A 23,934-nucleotide genomic window follows, 5' to 3' on the forward strand; every position below is an offset into this window, starting at 1 on the left:
GATGCCCCAATTATGCGAAGTTTCAGGTAAATAGTTAAAACTTCAGTGGACTCCCATTTATGATTGATTTTCTGTACAATCAACTCACATTACGATGGACTCACCATAGTAAAGTGCCATTCACTATACGATATATAATAAGCGCCGGTCATTGTGATCACGTTTGTGAATTGAATTTTAATTCTATTGAACAGCAATTCTAATCAGCAAAAATAGGAAGAAAATTATCTTTGATGTATCATTTAATTAAAAAAATAATTAAATGATACATCAAAATCAGAAGAATATTTTTCACAGGTTAGTAAAATAAAAATAAATGTATGCTTATGTGCATAGCTTAATGAATACATACTGTAATATGTACATACTAATTAGTTTATATTTCTGTTTACTGAGATTTGTGGGTGTTTGTTAAAATTTAAAACAATAAAAAAGATAAGCAATGAATAACAAAAAACACGGCACACACACACAAATCACAAGTAACACGATACTCGCAATTGACAACGGAGTAACTAGCCAAAAAGTTTAAAAAATAGGAATGAAGAGAAGATTCTGAAATTTTTTTATATATATAATTGAAGCTTTCATGGAAAGAGAAACACATTTCACCATAACATGAAAACCCACGGAATTCCCACTATCGGTATTATCGCAAATTCAATAAGGTCAAGTTTACTATCCATTTTAATAGATTGCACTAACAGAAAAGCCCAGTAAACAGGAGACAGCTAATTGTTTTAATTGTTTTATAGTTGTAACCTCCAGAAATCCGACCGAACCACGTGGTATGGTCGGAGACAATTGTTGGGTAATCTCGAGCACTGCAGTCTCCTGCTCCGATTAAATGGCATGTTGTCCCAATTAAGCAAAGTAAACCCTGGCTATTTTCTTGATTGGGTTCTGTTCTTTAAGATTTTTCCCATATAAAAGGCTTGCCCGATTAACCAGTGGCCTAATTAACCAGAATCCACTATATTAGTATTGGCAAATGATATAGGAAAGCAAGCTTACACAGCATAAGCCAAAAGGGAAAAAAAAAAAAAAAAAAAAAAATTCCCACTTTGCCTCTCCATCCGTACAATAGTTTATCTAGTTCTTCCTTGAATTTATTCAAACTACCTCCTTCCACAACTACAAATGGCAATTTGTTCCAACAATAAGTTACTTGCTGCCTGAAGGCAAATTTCCACACATTTTTCCTCTAGCCATTCTTTCTCAATTTGAATTTATGCCCTCTCTTGTGTAGTCTGAGCAAGAGGAAAACATTAGCATTAATAGGCATACAATGCAAGAAAGCAAGCTTATTCAGCATCAGCCAAAAAAAATAAATAAACCCTCACATTTTGCCCCTCCATTCGTTCCGAATACCTGTCCAGCTCAACCTTAAGTTTATTTAAGCTATCAACTTCCACAACAAAAGATGGAAGTCTGTTCCACCAATCAACTACCCGCTGGCTAAAGGCAAATTTCCCACATCTATTCTACGATTGTCTTTCCTCAATTTGAATCTATGCCTCCTCAGGTTCTTAATCTGAGCAAGAGGAAGAATCCCATCAGCATTCCGCTTGCTCAACCCATTCAAGGCCTTATACACCTCAATCAGATCACCTCACAGGTGCATTCTCTCCAGGCACTGCAATTTGCAGAATTTAAGCCTTTCTTGGTAAGAGCACCTGTTTCTTCCCCTCATCAATCTTGTTGCCCTTCTTCGTACTCGTTCTAGCAACTCTACATCAGTCCTAAAATGAGATCTTCAGACCTGGACACAGTACTCTAGGTGGTCACCTGATCATTGCCATGTATAACCGAATAATCACCTCCCTGACCCTGCTAGCAAAATTCCTATACATCATTGACAAGACTCCATGATCTGCCCTGGAAGCCCATCTGTACTGCTCAGTGAACTTCATATTTGACTGCACAATAACCCCCACGTCTTTTTCTCTTTCCACTTCCTTGAGTGTAGTACAACACAGTTGGTACGTTTCTCTTCGGTTATTGCTACCCATATGCAGTACTTTGCATTTGTAAATGTTAACTAGAGTTGCCACTTCTCAGCCCTATTTGTCCAACTTATATAGATTCAGTTGGAGTAGCATACTGTCTTTACTGTCGTTCACAACCCTGCCAACCTTTGTATCATCTGCAAACTTGGACATTAAACCTGATATACCTTCATCAATATCATTGATAAATATACAAACCAGCATTGGATACATTTATGTACACTAAGAGCATTGTAAATAAACTTGATGAATTTGAAGTACTGATTAAGTCATCAAATGCAGACACTATATGAATAGCAGAGGCATGGTGTCCCTTAGAAATAAGTGATGCTGAATTTGGATATGGAGAGCATAATGTATGCATAAAAGACAGGAGGGATTGAGTATTATGCTCTTAGTTAAGAAGCATCTTAAATCTAAGGCAGTGCATCCAGTCGAAATGGGTAACTAGTGTAATGATGAGTCAGTTTGGTGTGATATAAGAACTGGGAAAACAAAATTAAGAGTAGGAGTGAGTTATAGGCCTAATGACCGTAATGAATATATCAAACAGCTATACAGATAAATAGTGGACCAGTACAGAATGTCTCCATGGAGGATTTAAACTTTCCAGATGTTGAGTAGAATTTATGGATTGGTTACTAGCAAGACTTTTGTAGATTTTTTGGATGACCGTTTTCTACAGCAGCATGTTAGAGACACAACAAGAGAAATCACCACTCTTGATCTCGTTATCAGCAGTGTTCTACATGCATTAAGTATCTGCAGGTAAAAGGCCCACTGGGTGGCAGTAATCACAGTGTACTAATGTGGAATTTAAAGACATAACTACTGTCAAGAGTAAAGGGAAAGGCGTTTGCTTTCATAAGGTTGTTGTTGTTTTGTTTTTTTAGGAGCATTAGCAACTAAGGCCATATTGCTCCGGGGATATGCGGTGGTCATTCCCTAACCTTTCTGCATCCTCCGTATTTGGTGGTTACGGGATCGAACCCCAGTCTAATCAAGAAGCATGTGCTACGCATTGCTGCTCCTGCCCACCTAGCTATGGAGGTGCCCTTATGAAAGTGCACCTTTCATAAGGCTACGGCTAATTGTGGTCTCAGATAGTTTTTAATTCTATACAGTGGCCAACTAATGATGTTACCAACAGCAAATCCTAAATGGGGGGGGATTCAGGATAGTAATAGAAGCTACTAGGATTTTCATATAAATGAAGAAATACTGTTCAAGGCTTAGACCTAAATGGATGTGAGATGAACTGTTGAGACAAATGGCAGAGAAGAAAAGTACATGGAATGTATATAAATATTATCAGGTGATACAGAAGTCTATGAGATATAACTTAGTCTGTAATCAAGTCACAAAGGCAAGCTAAAGCAGATTATCAGAAGTCTCTAGCAAAGAATGCAAAGAAAAACAGCAAAGACTTCTCTGATCTCGCTGGTGCCTAGTCTGGAGACTAGGCACCAGCGAGGTGATCTGATAGAGGTGTATAAAGCCTTGAATGGTTTGAGCATGCTCAATGCTGATGGGATTCTTCCTTTAGCTCAGAATAATCACCTGAGAGGGCATAAATTCAAATTGAGGAAAGACAGATGTAGGATAGACTTGCGGAAATTTGCCTTTAGCCAGCGGGTGGTTGGTTGGTGGAACAGACTTCCATCCCTTGTAGTGGAGGTTGATAGCCTGAATAAGTTTAAGGCTCAGCTGGACAGGTATTTTGAACGAACAGAGGGGTGAAGTGGAAGTGGGTTTTTTTTTTTTTTTTTGGCTGATGCTGCATAAGCTTGCTTTCTTGCATCAAATGCCTCTACTAATGCTAATGCTAATTATATTAACAGTAGAAGGAAGAGGTTGAATCACATTGGTCTACTTGATGACCATTCTCAGGTTGTGGACAAATTGAATAGGTATTTTGCATCTACACGAGGAATTCTTTAGGGCAGTGGATGCCAGAAATTTATCAAACTCTAATGGGGAGCTAAATGACTTTGTGATAATTGATAGAAAAGTGGAAGAGAAATTGTTGAAGCTGAACATAAAAAAGGCACTTGAAATGGATGGGATCTATCCAGTCATAATAAGAGGGGGGTCCATATGGACTGGAGGTGTGCGAATGTATCCCAATTCATAGAGGGGTATCAAGCGGCGACATGAGTAATTACAGATCTGTTAGCTTAATACCTGTTCTAGGGAAAGTAATGGAGTCACTGGTTAAAGACTTAATGCAGGACCATCTGGACAAGAATGCATGGATTTGTTAAGAGGCAGTCTTGTCTAACCAATCTCATAGTATACTACGATGCAGCGACCAAGTAATTGGATGGAAAAAATAATTTTCATATTATATACTTGGATTTCAGGAAGACTTGATACTGTTGCACATAAAAGACTGCTATATAAACTAGAGCAATGTGGCATTAAAGGCAAATTTCTGCTGTGGATAAAGTGGAAGAAGACAGAGTAATTATTGATGGGCACTGCTCTTCTTGAACTAATGTTATTAGTGGAGGCCCCCCAGCATTCGGTGCTGGGCCCATTTTTGTTTTCAGTATTTATTAATGATGTTGATTGATGATGGTATATCAGGCCTAATTTCAAAGTTTGCAGGCGCTTCCATAGCCAGGTGGGAAGGAGCAGCAGTGCATAGCACACACTTCTTGATTAGACCAGGGTTCAAGCCCGTCACCACCAAATACGGAGGATGCGGAAAGGTCAGGGAATGACCACCGCATATCCCGGAGCAATATGGCCTTAGTTGCTAATGCTCCTAAAAACTAAATAACAATCAAAGTTTGCAGATGATACAAAGGGTGAGCTACTGCAAAAACATCTAGGGAAAGTGGGTCATTGGGCTGAGAAATAGCAGTTGAAGCTTGATGTTGACAAATACTAGGTACTGCATAAGGTAGCAGTAATTCAGAGTAATATATCAACTTTGTTTTACTACCCTCAGGTTAATAGAAAATGAAAAAGACCTGTGGTTAATTGTGCAGCCAGATATGGAATTCTCTGAGCAGTGCAGACACGTGCCAGAACATCTTATGGCGTTTTGTCAATAATATACAGAAATTTTGCTAGCAGGAATAAGAAGGTGATTATCCCTTTGTACAGCCATGGTTAGGCTACATCTTAAGTTTGGATACAAGTCTGGACTTTAGGAACAGGTGCAGAGAACTGCAACCAGATTGGTGAAGGGAACAAAAGGGTGTTCTTACTTAGTAACACTTCATTTCTGCAAATTGCAGCTTCTGGAGACTAGGCTCTTGTGGTGTGAACTGATTGAGGTGTTTAAGGTTTTGAATCAATTGACTAAGCTGAAAGTGAATGGCATTCTTCCTCTTGCTGATACTACATGAGGGACATAAATTGAAGTTGAAGGATGAGTGCAGGATTGATATGCTGAAGTTTGTCTTTAGCATTAGCATTAGTAGAGGCATATGATGCAAGAAAGCAAGCTTATGCAGTATCAGCCAAAAAAACACCTGCTCCCATTTCACCCCTCCGTTCATTCCAAATACCTGTTCAGCTGAGCCTTAAATTTATTTAGGCCATCAACTTCCACAACAAAGGATGGAAGTCTTCCACCAACCAACTACCCACTGGTTAAAGGCAAACTTCAGAACATCTATTCTACATCTGTCTTTCCTCAAATTGAATTTATGCTCTCTCAATTGATTATTCTGAGCAAGAGGAAGAATCACATCAGCACTGAGCATGCTCAAACAATTCAAGGCTTTATACACCTCTATCAGATCACCTCGCTGGTGCCTAGTCTCCAGACACTGTAATTTGCAAAACTTAAGCCTTTCTTCGTAAGAGCAACCCTTTGTTCCATTCACTAATCTTGTTGTCCTTTTCCGAACTTGTTCCAACAGTTTTACATCCTTCTTAAAATGAGGCCTCCAGAGCTGTATACAGTACTCAAGGTGTGGCCTAACCATTGCCTTATACAAGGGGATAATCACCTCCTTATCCCTGTTAGCTGTTAGCTTAATACCTGTTCTAGGGAAAGTAATGGAGTCACTGGTTAAAGACTTAATGCAGGACCATCTGGACAAGAATGCATGGATTTGTTAAGAGGCAGTCTTGTCTAACCAATCTCATAGTATACTATGATGCAGCGACCAAGTAACTGGATGGAAAAAATAATTTTCATATTATATACTTGGATTTCAGGAAGACTTGATACTGTTGCACATAAAAGACTGCTATATAAACTAGAGCAATGTGGCATTAAAGGCAAATTTCTGCTGTGGATAAAGTGGAAGAAGACAGAGTAATTATTGATGGGCACTGCTCTTCTTGAACTAATGTTATTAGTGGAGGCCCCCCAGCATTCGGTGCTGGGCCCATTTTTGTTTTCAGTATTTATTAATGATGTTGATTGATGATGGTATATCAGGCCTAATTTCAAAGTTTGCAGGCGCTTCCATAGCCAGGTGGGAAGGAGCAGCAGTGCATAGCACACACTTCTTGATTAGACCAGGGTTCAAGCCCGTCACCACCAAATACGGAGGATGCGGAAAGGTCAGGGAATGACCACCGCATATCCCGGAGCAATATGGCCTTAGTTGCTAATGCTCCTAAAAACTAAATAACAACAACAATCCCTGTTAGAAAAATTCATATATATCATTGACAAGACACCATGAGCTACTCTTGCAGACCGTCTGCACTGCTCAGAAAACTTCATATCTTCCTGCACAATTACCCCAGGTCCTTTTCGTTGTCTACCACTGTCAGTGTAGTACCACAGAGTTGATACATTTCTCTGGGGATGCTGTTTCCCATATATAATACTTTACATTTGTCAATGTTAAACTTCATTTGCCACCTCTCTGCCCAGCTGTTCAACTTTCTTGATCCTGCTGCAGCAGCATACTGTTATTACTGTCCTAAACAACCCTGCCAACCTTTGTATCGTCTACAAACTTAGGCATTAAGCTTGATATACCATCATCAATATCATTTATAAATACAGAAAACAATCATGGACCCAACACTGAACCCTGAGGGACTCTACTGGTAACATTAGTCCACGATGAGCAGTGTCCATTGATTACCACTCTCTGTCTTCTCCCCCTCAACCATCCCTTTATCCATAGCAGCAATTTCCCTCCTATGCCACACTGCTCCAATTTGTGCAGCAGTCTTCCATGTGCAACAGTATGAAAAGCCTTTCTAAGATCCAAATATATAATATCAAAGTTATTCCATGCATCCAGTTGTTCTGGGACTGCATCATAGCATCCAATCAAATTGGTCAGGCAAGACTTTCCCTTAACAAAACCATGCTTTGTCCGAGATATAACTGAAGTCTTGTCTAGATGATCCTGCAGTGCTTCTTTAACCAGTGCCTCCATTCATTTTCCTGGAAACAGAAGTTAAACTCACAGGCCTATAATTACTTGTGTCAGCCTTTGATCCTGCTTTGTGAATTGGGGTCACATTTGCACATCTCCAGTCTATGGATACCTCCCCTGAGTCCAAAGAAGCTCTCATAATTATGGCTAAGGGTTTGCTTACTTCCTTTAATGCCTCCTTAATATAACTGGATAGATCCCATCCACCCCAGGTGCCCTTTTTATGTTTATCCTCAACAATTTCTCCTCCGCTTCCCTCTCAGATATTACAAAGTCATCTAGCTCACTGCCAGAGTTTACTTCACCACTTGCATTCCCCTTCCTGAATAACTCCTCATGTGCGAATGTAGATGCAAAATACTCATTTAATTTGTTAGCCACCTGAGCAGGATCCTCAACTGTTGAACCATAAATATCCAGTGGACCAATCTGATTCATCCCTATCCTTCTAGAATTTACATAGGTAAAGAACTCTTTTCTGTTTTTCTTTGCATCCATTGCCAAGGATTTCTCATAATCTGCCTTTGCCTGCCTAATCTCCTTTGTGACTTGGTTACAGACCAGCTTATATCTATCATAGGCTTCCATGTCACCCATTAATTTATATGTATCCAATGTATTTTTATTCTCTGCCATATGTCTCATTAGCTCATCTGACATCCATTTAGGCCTAAACCTTGAACAATATTTCTTAGTTGGTATGTAAAGCCTAGTAGCTTCCAAGATAAGTTCTTTGAATGCTTCCCATTTTGAATTTGCTGTTGGTAACATCATCAGTTGGTCCCTCTGTATAGAATTTAAATACTGTCTCAGACCATCGTAGTCGCCTTTACGAAAGCAAAAATCCTTCCCTTTATCCCTGATGTTAGTTACCTCTTTGAGTAAATCCCACTTCAGCACACTGTGATCAATGCCATCTAGTGGTTCCTTTATCTGCAGATTCTTAATCATGAAGAATCACTACTGATAATCAAATCAAGAGTATTACTCCCTCTAGTTGCCTCCCGAACATGCCGATGTGGAAAACAATCATCCAATGAATCCACAAAAGCCTTGCTAGTGTGTGAGTGACCAACCCACAAATTCCAGTCAATATCTGGGAAATTAAAATCCCCCATTATAAGACTCTCTGATTTACTGGCCCACTCTATTTCCCTGTACAGTTTCTTATTATACTCATCAGAGTTATTAGGCCTATAGCACACCCCTACTCTCAATTTTGATCTCCCAATGCTTATGTCGCACAAACTGACTCGACACTGCACTGTCCAGCGATGTCGACTGGCTTCACTTCCTTGAATTTTATGTGTTTTTTAACTAATAGCATAACCCGTCCTCCCTTCCTATCCCGTCTATCTGTTCTATACACATTGTACTCCTCAAATTCCAGTTCTGCATTCCTTATACAAAAATTTGTATCTGTGTGACACTACGTCTCTGATATCCCAACAATATCTGCCTTTGATGTTTTGAGCAATACCTCAAATTCATCAAATTTATTTAACAAACTCCTAGCATTGCTGTACATGCAAATATGCATCCAAAAGTTTCTATTCTTAGCTACCCTAACACAACCCATGTGTTTACTTGTACCGCAATGACTCCTAGCAGTCTCTGAAATATCCTGCATCTTGTTTTTCAGGCTGCTGCTCATTCCAAAAGAAGCAGTGCAAGAATCACTTTCACCTCTGCCGGTGGCTACTGTTAATCTATTAGTCCTTGTATCCCCCCAAGCTAGCAGTTTTCCGACCCACCTAACACTGCCTCGATAGCATCAGCAAATATTCTTGCACCCTTTCTATTTAAGTGTATCCCATCCCTGTAGAAGCCGTCTCTCCTGTTAACAAGTACAGACCAGGCTGAAAAAAATTCTTCCTCCTGAGCCTTGCACAATCTTTCCAGGGCCAAATTGAACGACAAGGCTCTCATGATATACTCCCTCCTATCATGTCTGGGTAGAATTGCAGACACTGTCAAATTCAACCCTAATTCACAGCTTTTTTTCAACAGTGACCTGTACTTGTTAAGTAATTCTGCCGGTCTCCTACTCTTAATATCATTAGTGCCAACGTGTATAACTATATCACCTTTTTTGCCCTTATAAGATGATATCCGCTCTACAACATCATCAACCTTTGCCCCTGGCAGACATACCCTAGTCCTATTCTACCTATCCTTTTTACAAAGCATATGTCCGGTTTTCCTGACAATAGAGTCACCAACAACTACTAGTCCCTGTGGTACCAGCCCATTCTGCCTTGGGGGTTGCCGCTGTGTTGCATGATGACCAAGTGCAAGCTCTGGCATTGATGTGGGCAGCTGAGAGCTTAATGGGCCCCTCAATTTAGATCCTTCGAGGGTATCCGCTCTGTCCTTCAAGCTCTCATATAGGCCCATAACAACGCTGAGTTGTTGCCTGATTTCCTTACACTCCTTACATCGTGCACACACAAAGACAGCCCCCGTGGCAATATCATGTCCCTTACCTGAGCAAACATCAAGCAAGCAGTGCATTTGAAAAGGCTGTGATTCAGAGGCAACTGCCCCCCCCTCAGTTCTTCCCTGAGCCACAGCACTCCCATTAGCTTGAGCCTTTTGCTTTGCTGCTCTGGCCTGAATCATGATTTCGATTTAATTTCAATAAAATTTCAATTTCAGTACAAAATTATAACCCTAAACTTTTATCCCGAAACAGTTATTTTTTTATTTTATTTTTTGGTAGTTGTTGGCGCATCGGCTTCTGTGGCCATAATGCACCTCCCAAGGGTTTTGCAGTACTTTGATCCAAGCCCGAGGCGGGATTCGAACCCGCGAACTTTGGATTGCCAGGCAGACACTTTACCCACCTGGCTAGCCCGGTCGGTGGAACAGTTATAACACTATATATCTTTTTCAGTATCGAGTATTATCTACTAGTTCCGTTTATATACCTTCCATATCAAGTTATGTATTAATTAATCATGTTACGTTTGTAGTAGTAGTAGTAGTAGTGGCATGTGATGCAAGAAAGCAAGTGTATGAGCTTATGCAGCATCAGCCAAAAAAAAAAAAAAAAAAAAAAAAATCACACCATTCCCTCCAAATGCCTGTCCAGTTCCTTAAATTTAACCAACCTATCAACTTCCACAACGACAGATGGAAGTTTGTCTGGCTAAAGGCAAATTTCCGCACATCTATTCTACATCTGTCCTTTCTTAATTTGAATTTATGTCCCCTTAGGTTCGTAATCTGAACAAGTGGAAGGATCCCATCAGAATCCTTCTAAGTCATCATATGTCTTTAGTTGAAAAGTACCATTTAATTGACCATGAAGTTTAACAAGGTTAATATATTTTACAGATTGATTGACAATATTATATTATATACTATACTAATCTAAGTCTACGCTATCTAGTTCGGGATATAATGTTGTATCGTATAACAATGGCAGCAAGTTACGAATGGTAAACCTACGGACACTTAAGAATTAATTAACTTCCAAATCCTGCTGTCTCAATTCAGAATAAACCAAGGATCCTGACTAGATCTATAAGCTACTTATAGAAAATAATTTGATATAACAATTGGTCAATAAAGCAGCTAAATATGTCTAAAAAACTTCTCGTTCAGCGGAGCTGCAACTTGTAACACGTGGATTTGATACCCTTTCCGATACTAATTAATACCTACAGAATCTCTATCTAAGTTAAACTTTAAACTAAGTATCATAACTAGGAATATAAATCTACTTTAGAAAATAAGTTAAAATACCAATTTAAGCCAATAAAACAGAAAAAACTTCTATTCCAGGAGCAGTAAAAAACTTCGCCTGCACAAGGCTACTCTCATTTGATGACTGAGTTCTGTGATTCTTTAACTCATGTGCCCTAAGTACACTTGAGTTAGTTTTTTATTTATTTATGTTTTTTATGAGTAAGACCATCAGTATAAATATGAAGGGGGGTGTTCATTTAATTTGCAGACTCGTGCAAGATTTTATGTTTACTGTATGAACTCTCCATAATTGCCGCTAGAGGTGCTCTCCCTGATTGCTACTGTGCAGACTGTGTGTGTGTGTGTACATGCCAGTACTTTTCGAGCTACTTTTGTATGAAGAGAGTTTCTTTTAGTCATAGGTCACCAACGCAAGTGATATATTAATGATACTTTCGAAACAAGTATCATTAGCATTAATAGAGGCATATGATGCAAGAAAGCAAGCTTATGCAGCATCAGCCAAAAAAAAACAAAAAACGCTCCCATTTCACCCCTCCATTCATTCCAAATACCTGTATAGCTCAGCCTTAAATTTATTTAGGTTATCAACTTCCACAACAAAGGATGGAAATCTGTTCCACGAACCAACTACCCGCTGGCTAAAGGCAAACTTGTGCACATCTATCCTATATCTGCCTTACCTCAATTTGAATTTTTGCCCTCTCAGGTGATTATTCTGAGGAAAAATCCCATCAGCATTGAGCATGCTCAAACCATTCAAGGCTTTATACACCTCAGTCAGATCACCTCGCAGGTGCCTAGTCTGTAGACACTAAATTTCAAAATTTAAGCCTTTCTTTGTAAGAGCAACCCTTTGTTCCATTCACTAATCTTGTTCTCCTTTTCTGAACTTGTTCCAACAGTTTTACATCCTTCTTAAAATGAGGCCTCCAGACCTGTATACAGTACTCAAGGTGTTGCCTAACCATTGCCTTATACAAGGGGATAATCACATCCTTATCCCTGTTAGAAAAATTCATATATATCATTGACAAGACACAATGAGCTACTCTTGCAGACCATCTGCACTGCTCAGAAAACTTCATATCTGCCTGCACAATTACCCAAGGTCCTTTTCGTTGTCTACCACTGTCAGTGTGGTACCACAGAGTTGATACGTTACTCTGAGGTTACTGCTTCCCATATGTAGTACTTTATATTTGTCAATATTAAACTTCATTTGCCACCTCTCAGCCCATCTATTCAACTTTTCTTGATCCTGTTGCAGCAGCATACTGTTATTACTGTCCTTAACAACCCTGCCAACCTTCGTATCGTCTGAAAACTTGGACATTAAGCTTGATATACCATCATCAATATCATTTATAAATACAGAAAACAACAATGGACACAACACTGAACCCTGAGGGACTCCACTAATAACATTAGTCCACGATGAGCAGTGTCCATTGATTACCACTCTGTCTTCTCCCACTCAACCATCCCTTTATCCATAGCAGCAATTTTCTTCCAACGCGATACTGCTCCAATTTGTTCAGCAGTCTTCCATGTGCAACAGTATGAAAAACCTTTCTAAGATTGAAATATATAATATCAAAGTTATTCCCTGCATCCAGTTCCTTTGTGACCACTTCATAGTATCCAATCAAATTGGCCAGGCAAAACTTTCCCTTAACAAAACCATGCTCTATCCAAGCTATAACTGAAGTCTTGTCTAGATGATCCTGCAGTGCTTCTTTAACCAGTGCCTCCATTAATTTTCCTGGAACAGAAGTTAAACTAACAGGTCTATAATTACTTGTGTCACCCTTTGATCCCCCTTTGTGAATTGGGATCACATTTGCACATCTCCAGCCCATGGGTATCTCCCCTGAATCCAAAGAAGCTCTTATAATTATGGCTAAGGGTTTGCTTACTTCCTTTGCTACCTCCTTTAATATAAATGGATAAATTCCATCCACCCCAGTTGCTCATTTTCATATTTATCTTCAACAATTTCTCCTCCACTGCCAGAGTGTAACTCACCTCTGGCATTCCCCTTCCTGAATAACTCCTCATTTTCGAATGTAGATGCAAAATATTATTTAGTCTGTTATCCACCTGAGCAGGATCATCAATGAACCAACAATATCTAGTGGGCCAATCTGATTCATCCCTTTCCTTCTAGAGTGTACATAGGTAAAGAACTCTTTGTTGTTTTTCTTTACATCCTTTGCCAAAGATTTCTCATAATATTCCTTTTCCTGCTTAATCTCCTTTGTGACTTGGTTACAGACCAGATTATATCTATCATCGGCTTCCATGTCACCCATTAATTTATATGTATCCCATGCATTTTTCTTCTCTACCATATGTCTCATTAGTTCATCTGACATCCATTTAGGTCTAAACTTTGAACAATATTTCTTAGTTGGTATGTAATGCCTGGTAGTTTCCAAGATAAGTTCTTTGAATGCTTCCCATTTTGAATTTGCTGTTGGTAACATCATCAGTTGGTCCCACTGTATAGAATTTAAATACTGTCTCAAACCACTGTAGTCGCCTTTACGAAAGCAATAACCCTTCCCTTTACCCCTTCTGATTGTTACCTCTTTGAGTAAATCCCCCTTCAGCACACTGTGATCACTGCCACCTAGTGGTTCTTTTATCTGCAGATTCTTAATGCTTGAAGAATCACTATTGATAATCAGATCAAGAGTATTACTCCCTCTAGTTGCCTCCCGAACATGCTGATGTAGAAAACAATCATCCAATAAATCCACAAAAGCCTTGCTAGTGTGTGAGTGACCAACCCACAAATTCCAGTCAATATCTGGAAAATTAAAAATCATGCTGTGAGAAAAAAATCATGTCGAACATACAGATTGAACAGTGACATGTGATTCATAATTGTCAGATGGGACTTAAATGCATCAAGAATAGTTAAAGACAAACAAAGCATATGGTATTGAGTGTCTTGGTAGGACAGTCATATTTAAATGGCACAAGTGATTCAGCGTCAGTGAAGGCTGTGAGTCTGTTTCAGATGACCCAGAGACCTAGTCAACCTTTGTCCTCAACAACTTCTGAGAAAATCACAAAAGTCCAGGAAATCTTGGTTGAAAACAAGTGAATTTCACTTCATGAATCAGCTATTAAAGTGCCCATTTCATGGTAGGGTCAATATTGTGAACGATCACCTGAAAATATTGCAAATCTGTGCCCCTCTGGATTCCACACGTTTTGACTCTAGAACAAAAACAGCAAAGATTAGGCTTGTGCAAAGAAATGCATGATTGTTTTGAAATATAGGGTTCAAACATCTTAAATTGAATAGTGATTTGTGATGAAACTTGAGAGTCATAGTACTTAATCCTGGGGAAAAGTAATCCTTCTTTATTAGAAAAGTCTTCTGAAATGATTGCAATCAGATGATGTAGTGGGACCCTTGAGGAATTCAGGAACCTGTTGTTTTAGAATTTTACAACTGCTTTTTGGTAGTTTCAAGGTAACAGTTTTGTTAGTATCCTTTCTGATATATATACACACAAAAGAGTGGTTCAATAAAGAATTGCCCTGACCTAGCTGCAGAGGTTAGCACCTCTGCAGCTAGGAAGGACCAAAACCTGTGCCATCTCTACATAGCCACCGTGCAGATTTACACATTTTTCCCAATCGATGGCTGAGGCTACAGATGCCGTTTTTGTAGAAGTGATGAGGTTGGTCTTGAGGGAAGGAAACAAGAAGTCCGATGGTGCAAGATTGGGTGAGTAGGCTGGATGGGGCAGTATTTCATATCCACAAGTGGCCGCTTGTGTTGTTGCAATTTCAGAAGTGTGAACTGGGGCATTGTCTTGAAGCATTCTCATACATTTGGACAGCATGCCACACCTACATGTTTTGATTTTCTCCCTTAATTTTGTGAGTAAGTTGGCATAATAGGCACCTGTAATTGTTCTACCTTTCGGCAGGTAATCAGTCATTATGCCTTTCTCATCCCAAAACACTGTCAGCAAGACCTTTCCTGCTGACGCTTGGACCCTTGCCTTCTTAGGGGTGTGGAACCATGATGTTGCCATTCCATGGACTGCTTTTTACTTTCAGGGTCAAAATGGTGTATCCAACTTTCATCCTGAGTGATTAGACAAGAGAAAAAGTCTTCCTCATTTTTTAGCACAAGGCTAACAACTCTTGTGATTTCTGTTGTCGATCTGCCTTCTGGGAAACAGTCAATAATCAGGGAATTCATCTTGCACTCAATTTCTGTAAATGAAGTTGGTCATGAAGGACTGTTTCAACAGAGCCCACGCTAATCTTCACCTCCTGGAACAATTCACGCACAGACATCCAGCGACCTTTCATGATTAACGATCTGATCTGATCCACTTTTCTGATCGTGCTGCCATCAATGGCTGAATGGGGACGACCTGGAATGGGCTCATATTCTACCGTTGCCTGTCCACACCTAAACTGTCTATGCCAGTGCTTCACAATGCCATAGGATATGGCTTCAACCTTGCTTTACGTAAAAGTGACCCCTCACATTTCGCCCTCAGCAGATAACGAATAGGTTACAAAAATGTAAATACAGTCAACTCTTGATAACTTGAATTTTTATTGAAGTCCCAGCCCCTTTAGTGGAGATTCAATGTTAAACTCACTCGATTACTCCGATGAACTTCCGATAACTCTAACTTTTCCGAACAAATTTTCAAAATTACATTCGTGTACAAATTGTCACGTAGCTTTTAAACTAATTTCTCCCCTTTTGTGGTCTTTAGGGTTCTCTTTCCATTGTTAAAGGATTAACTGGAACTGTTAATCCTTTCACAATGGAAAGAATACATACTCGACCATGAGAGCGATGGTCACGTGGTTAGTGAGGGACATGGGGGAGAAAGAACCGTGACTAATCTTATAGGAGTCTTTTCAGTAACAAGTGAATCTTGTTCTGATTTGTCTAAATTCAAACAATAAAAGTTCCTACATCTGGCTCTCCTCACATTTCCTGGCACAGTGGATAACACATGTTTGCTGTTTTCGCCGCCTCATTATCGGCGGTGCATCACATGAACAAGCTGAGCGTTGCAGACAGTGCAATATCTGCATATTATTTTTGCATCTTGATTAATTAATCTTGTGTGTACAATGGCAAAAAGTGTTCTGTCAATAAGAGGCAAATGAAAATTTGTAGATGGTGACAACCACATTTACGTGTTTTCAAAGAGAACTGTAGATGAACAACATGGAATCTGGGTTTGTGAAAAATGTTCCACCTGCAAAGGGCGTGTTTGGACAGAGGGTTTGGAAAGCCCTGTTGTGAAAGTCGTAACTAAACATAATCATGCAGCTCGAGCTGCAAGTTCGGAAGCATTGCAATTGATTGGTCAGATACGGCAACATGCAACAACCACGAAGGAACAGCCACAACAAATTGTTGCATCAGTAATTGCAGAGGGTCATGCCAATGTCACGGCATTGCTTCCTAAAAAGGATTCACTTAAACGAACCATTCGCCATGTTCGATGCAACAATGGTACGCCTGCTTTACCAAGCAATCTCCAGGACCTAGTAATTCCACAAAATTATCAATAAATTATTATAGATGGCAACGTACAACAGTTTTTGATGAATGATTCTCAGGACGGATTGCTCCTGGGTTGCATGCTTATTTTTTCCACTAGTAACAGTCTTCAGTTATTGGCACGTAGCCAGGAGTGGTTTTCTGATGAAACTTTTAGCACAGAACCCACACATTTCCAGCAGCTTTATACAATTCATGTGGTTCAATTCAATGCAGTTATTCTAGTAGTCTATGCACTTCTGCCAAACAAAACTCATGCCACATACGTCAAGTTGCTTCAAGAAGTTAAAAATCTACAACCAGGTTTCCAACCCCAGCGACTTATTACAGATTTCGAACAAAGTGCCATGCAAGCCTTCCAACAAGAATTTCCTGGTATTGTAAATACCGGTTGTTTTTTTCATCTTTCCCAAAGCGTTTGGCAAAAGGTACAGAATGAAGGCGTACAGAAGGCTTAAAAGCCCAATAAAAACAAGACCATGAATTTGCTCGTTGGATCCAAATAATTCTGGCATTGGCATTTGTTCCTCCTGCTAACATTATTCAAGCATTTGACGATTTAGTTGAAGCTGATGACTCCCCCATTGAAGCTGTGGTGATTGCAAATTACTTTGAAGGTACCTATATTGGAAGAAGACAATGGAGAGGCCAGCAATTACCCATTTTTGCCATCGAATTGTGGATTGTTTACACATGAACACTGAATGATCAGCAACTACCAACAACAACATGGCGGGGTGGTACAGAGGATTTCAGGAAACTTGTGCTACTTTATTCTCAAACATTTAGCAATTCATTGATTCTTTAAAGAAACAACAAGGGCTGCACGATTTCGAAATTACGCAACTAATTGCCGGTAATTCAGGCAATCAAAGAAACAAGAAGTATGCTGCAATTTCTGCTAGAATCAAAAGAATAGTCCAAGATTTTCAAAATCGTAATGTGATTGATTACCTTAGAGACATTGCATACAACTTCAAGTTTTAAACAATAATAATGTGCATTTATTCTATTAAAACAAAATAAATTAGAATTATTAAAAAATTAGGTGTATTATTTACATTTTTGTAGGCTACTCATTATCGACAGGGGGTGAAATGCGAGGGGCCACTTTTCCGGATCCCTTCAACCTTATATACAGCAGTCATCTCCTCGTAGATTTCTTTAGAAGATTTCCCCTTTAAGAACAGATACCAAATTACAGCTCTGGCTTCAACTTTGTCCATGATGCTACTTCTTCACACATTCAGCTCTGTAAGAGAAAAACTAATTGTGACACAGGGCTGAAATTTTACACCTTTAGTACAGAGATATGTAAGATGCTACACCAAAATATCATAACTCTGCAATAAGTAGAAGAGGGCGATTCTTTATTGAACCCCCCCTTGTGTATATATGTATTATCGAAAAAAAAAGGAGAAAGGTAAGTAGAACTCCCACACATTCTTTGCTAGAATTTTCTTGTAATCTGCCTTAGCTTACCTAACCTCCTTTATTACTTTGTTGCAGACTAGTTTATATCTACTGTAAGCTTCTGTAGTACCTGATGATTTATACATCCCATGCAATTTTCTTCTCTGCCTTGTTGCATCAGTTCATCTGCCATCTATCTAGTCTAATCTCCAATTTGAGCTGTAACTCTTAATTGGCATAAAAAGCATAGTAGCTTCTGATTACTTCAATGAATTCTCCCCATTTAGAATTTGCTGTTGGTACTGTGATCAGTTGGCCCTATTGAAGCAAGTTTAGAAAAATGACTGGGCCATTTTAGTCATCTTTTTGAAAGCAAAATGCCCTTCCCTTTGCTGCTGATAGTAGGTTACATTTTTATATAAATTGCACATCAATACACAGTGATCACTCCCACCTAGTGGTTCTTTTAGCTGCAGATTCTTAATGTATGAAGAGACCTTGCTGATAATCAGAAATGGTCAGTGATAATTTATTTCAGACTTGTTGTTTCCACTTGCTAATCAATTGTTTAATTATATAGATTGCATATGGATACCCAATGCTCTTATTTAATATATTTGATTCTTAAAATTTATTTACTAGTGCTAGCATATAATATTACATGAAATGGTTTATTAAGAAATATCTGTTAAATTTTTACTTGCTAAATACTTTATTCATTGAATATAAAGCTCTAATGAGGTCAAAACTAGGTGTAATATATTATTTAACCAAATAGACTGCACAAAATGAATTTATTGTGGATTAAACAAGTAAAGAAATAATGTAATTAATAGATGTCAGAGCCACAGTGACTCAATAACTAATGTAAAGAAATAATGAGCTGAGGGGAGAAGTACCTTACCCCCATGTGTTTTTTGAGCTGCCTTGCTTCCTTTCTCCCATGCTGTACAGAAAATTATCAGATTTAAATTTAAAAGAAAAAAATAATAATTATTATATACACCCAGAATGCCTTTTTGCTCAGATTGAGGTACCTGTTTGGAATATGAATTGAAAATGATTATAAAATAATTAAATATAAATTAATTGTAAATATATCACTAGAACCCCCTCACCACCCCTACAATTAAATTCTGGATATAATTAGTTTTTTTGTTTGTTTTTTTATTATTTAAATTTAATTCTTTCATGTTTTAATTTTGATATATCTTGTTATATTTTCTGTATTTCCTTACAACCTCAGAAGAAGGAAGCCAGACAGCTCTTGAAACATTCCCTTTTAATTTACTTTAGATGTAATGACTTCAGTGCACAATAAATTCATGTTTTTCTGTGCAATTCTTTGCATTCTCTTTAATTATATATGCCCCTGCATATCTTTTAAAATGCCCTTCCTACAATATATTTGCTATCATTATTATTTTATATTTTATTTTAGGCTTATTAGTCATACAGAAAGGCTTTTGGAAGAGAAAGAAGAAAAACTTTGCATAAAAGTGCTTCAAACTTTAAAGGAAATGATGTCTTTAGATCCTGATTATGGAGAAAAGGTAAGTTTACTTTAACAGATTGCTTCTCTTTTTTTTTTTACTGCAGTCTGGCTGATGATTAGAATGCCCTTCATTATGGCTTGGGTTTTTTAACTGTTAGAGTGTGAATCTTTGATTAAAAATGTATACATTATTTAATACATCATTTAATAAAATATTCAGAATCACCCTTTTTCCTTCTTTCTCCCTACTCTCCCCTATCTATTAAGGTTCTGTTGTCAGTAATTATTAGAGTTATTTAGTTCATGCACTTTGTGCTGTTTTCTAAATCACCAAATTATATCCTTTTTTTCATCTTTTGATATCCAATAGCAGTTTCTTTTTTTTTTGGGTTTTTTTATTTTCCCTATAAATTCAGTTTCCTTCCATTTTAAGTTCAAGTCAATCACACAGTTAAACTTCTTTTCTTTTTCATTCATTATCAGAATATAATAAAGCAGCCACTATTGTTTAGCACAGCTCATTCTGCAACCTGATTGAAATTCTGTGTCCAGTGATAATCAATGCCTTTTGGTCATCTCTGAGAAGATGACACAGCAGCTATCAGTTATTTTCTTATATTTTATTTCTATATTTTAATTTCTGTTTATTTCAGTATACCCCATCTCCTCTCCACTTATTATAGGAGCATAGGTTAACTATCATAGCATTTAAAGTTTCCTTTTCTTGACATTTTATAGTATTATTTTAGTTTCTTAAGATACTCATGAAAACACTTTACCAGCATTAAATAAATTTATCATTTATTATTGTAAACTATAATAATATTTTTATAATAATGTTTATTATAATTTATTGGCTGTGTTCCCAGTCCTCTTTGAGACCCTTTTTCGGGCGAGTAGGAGGCTGAATACTCTGCATGCATCATTTAGAACAGGTTCGAACTGAAGGTGGTTACAAATGCATATATCCAACCAGTGGGTTGAAGTGAGTGGAAATATGGTGTTACTGATGGCTCTAATGAACTTTAGATGACAAAATTCACCAATAATACCACATGCCATTCGGGTGAGTATGATCATTAGTTCCATGAATGCATATACATATTTCATTGGAACTTGTAAGTGGCACAGCACATGTAGAGTAATCTTGAAAGAATACTCAGTACCCATCCCTATCCCTGTCCTAGAGAAATGTCCCATAGAGGACTGTAAACATAGTCAACCAGTTCTAGTGATTGAGTACTTTGAAAGTAGCTACCAGTAAACTAAAGATTTATTTAATGTGAGTAAAGAGTCTCCCTCATTTTTTTTAGAAAACCTCTAAGACTGCTATGTCATGTCCTTTAGAAAATATACTTTAGGTTTACTTCTTTACTTCTGCGACTAAGTAGATTGTAAAGGTAGGAGTCATGGTATTCTCATTTAAATAGATCATTTTATATTAAGTAGATTAGTAAAACCACATAAGTAGGACTTTGGACTGCCAGTTAAAAATTCTGTGATTTGTTTAATTTTTAGTTTTAGTTACATAGCAAAAATTCTTATCTTGATTTTTACATCATCATCATCATCAGCCATTTTCAATCCACTGCAGGATGAAGGCCTCTCCAGCAACTTTCCAGTTCCTTCTGTTTTGAGCGCTGGACATCCATTTACTACCCACAAACTCATGAATTTCATCTATCCATCTCCACCTTTGTCTTCCAGGTTTTCTTCTAGCTCCTCTTGGATACCATTCTGTTATTTTCTTAGTCCATCTGTCATCATGTCTTCGAGCTATGTGTCCTGCCCAAGACCATTTTAGTTCTTTAGTTTTGATAAGAATGTCCTTTACTTGAGTTTGTTGCCTAATCCATGTGTTTCTCTTCTTATCTAACAGTCTGATTCCCAATATGATTCGTTCCATTCTTCGCTGTGTAGTCTCAGCTTCTCTTCCATTCTTTTGGTGAGTGCCCAAGTTTCACTTCCATAAGTCATGGTGGGGAGTACACATTGGTTCATTATTTTACGTCTAAGACAGACTGGGATATTGCTCTTCAGTATGTGACTATATTTCCTGAATGCTATCCATCCAAAATTTATTCTTCTCTTGACTTCCAGCCATTTATCATTATTACAGCTAATAACTTGTCCCAGATAAGTATATGACTCCACCTTTTCAATTACTGCTCCTTCAATCATTATTTCCCTTTCTGTGGCATACTTGTTCATCATTACTTTTGTTTTAGCCATATTCATCTTTAGTCCAAAATCCTTACTAGCTGTGCATAACTGATTAAGATTTTCCTCTAATACTTTGGGATCGTGGCTTATGACCACAATGTCATCTGCAAATTGTAAATGGTTTAGGTACTCTCCGTTCACATTGACTCCTTTCTGCGACCAGTCTAATCTTCTGAAAGCTTCCTCAAGGGCAGCAGTAAACAGCTTCGGAGATATTGTGTCTCCTTGTCGAACTCCTTTCTCAATTTTAAATTTCCTACTGTCTTTGTCTAGTCTAATAAAGGAGGTAGCACTCTCGTATATTTTCTTCAAAATCATAATATATGGGGTATCAATGCCTTGTCTTTCCAGTGCCTGAAACATTGCCTTATGCTGTATGGAGTCAAATGCCTTTTCATAATCCACAAATGCCAGGCATAGTGGTGTTTTATATTCATTTGCTTTCTCCATTGGCTGTGATATTACATGAAGGTGATCCATAGTTGAGAATCCTGTCCTAAAGCCAGCTTGCTCTTTCGGTTGATTCTCATCAAGTATTCTTTCTAATCTGTTAGTAAATGACCCTTGTGAACAACTTGTAGATGTGGGATAACAAGCTAATTGGTCTATAATTTCCAATTTCTGATTTATCTCCTTTCTTATGCAGCAAAACTATGATTGCATTATTCCACTGCTTAGGCGTCACACCTTTTCTAATGCACTTTGTGAAGAGCCTTGCCAGTTTTTGTGTTATGTCTCTTCCTCCCAATTTTAACAACTCTACAGTAACTTCATCTTCCCCCGGGGCTTTCCGTTTCTTCATTTTCTTCGGTGCATGTTCTACCTCATCAGGAAGAATATCGGGTATGTCGTATGTGTTGCTACTTTGCAATCCATCTTCCCCACTGCTGGTATCATTCCCTAGCTCCTTGTATAATTCTCTATAGTAGTCTTCTGCTATTTGAATTATGCCTTCTCTGCTGTTTATAAGTACACCATCGCTATTCTTCAGTTTCAGTATCATTTGTCTTTCTGTATTACTGCTCATGGCTGCTGATTTAAATCCTTTGTTTTCCCTTAATGCTTGTTCTACTTTTCTTGTGTTAAATCTTCTTATGGCGCCTCCGTAGCCAGGTGGGAAGGAGCAGCAGTGCATAGCACACGCTTCTTGATTAGACCGGGGTTCGAGCCCGTCACCACCAAATACGGAGGATACGGAAAGGTCAGGAATGACCACCGTATATTCACGGAGCAATATGGCCTTAGTTGCTAATGCTCCAAAAAAACCAAATAACAAACAAATCTTCTTATGTCCTCTCTGAGTCTCTTTCTAATGGTTTTGCATAACTCAGTATACTCAATTTTCTCCCTGTCAGTGTTTTTCTTGCTCTTCATTTGTCGTCTTCGGTTCATCATGACAAGTGTTTCTTGACTAATTTTTTCTTCTTTGGATTTCTTTTTCCCTATAGGTTTCTTGGGCTTTATCACTTTCAAAAAGTTGTAATATTCCTCGTCGATATCTTGGTCCTGAGCAGTCTGCAGAAGCTCAAACTTGTTCTTAAGTTCCAGTACATACTGCTTTTTCTCCTCTTCTGTTATCTCAAAGACCTTTGTATTATTTACTCGAGTCAGTTTTTTCCTTTCCCTTCCTAAGGATTAACTTCTGTAGTGTACATCTTACCATTCTGTGATCACTTCCAACATTTACCTTATTCAGGACGGTAACATTATTCACAATATATCTTCTGTTAGTGAGGATGAAGTCGATTTCATTAGTAGTTAATCCATTTGGACTCTTCCATGTCCACTTTCTGTTCACCCTTTTCTTGAAAAAAGTGTTCATTACTGACAGTCCTTGAGATTCTGCAAATTCCACAAGTCTTTCACCTCTTTCATTTCTTTCACCAATTCCAAAATTTCCTATAGTTCCTCTTTCTGCGCTGTTTTGTCTTTTTCCAACCTTAGCATTGAAGTCTCCCATAATAATAGTGTAGTGGCTTTTCTGCTCATCTAGAAGACTCAATTTCGGTGTACATTTCTTCAACCTCTTCATCATCATGGCTCGATGTTAGTATTAGTATTAGTATTAGTAACGGCCGTATGGTGCAAGAAAGCCTATGGCTTATGCTGCACCAGCCAAAAAAAAAAAAAAAAAAAATCCGAACAAAA

At 38.2% G+C, this 23,934-nt stretch overlaps 1 protein-coding gene across 1 annotated transcript in view; it reads left to right on the forward strand.

The window, feature by feature from the left end:
* Itpr (Inositol 1,4,5,-trisphosphate receptor) overlaps positions 1–23,934 on the forward strand; it is a 1,293,714-nt gene that overhangs the window by 808,535 nt on the left and 461,245 nt on the right. The window contains exon 37 of the mRNA XM_090387283.1: positions 19,510–19,621. Within this exon, the coding sequence (XP_090243409.1) occupies positions 19,510–19,621 (112 nt within the window). The remainder of the gene's footprint in view (positions 1–19,509; positions 19,622–23,934) is intronic.

Source organism: Mastigoproctus giganteus, chromosome 13 (assembly GCF_048544385.1).
Source record: "Mastigoproctus giganteus isolate SK-2022 chromosome 13, ASM4854438v1, whole genome shotgun sequence".
NCBI classification, from domain to species: Eukaryota; Metazoa; Arthropoda; class Arachnida; order Uropygi; family Thelyphonidae; genus Mastigoproctus; species Mastigoproctus giganteus.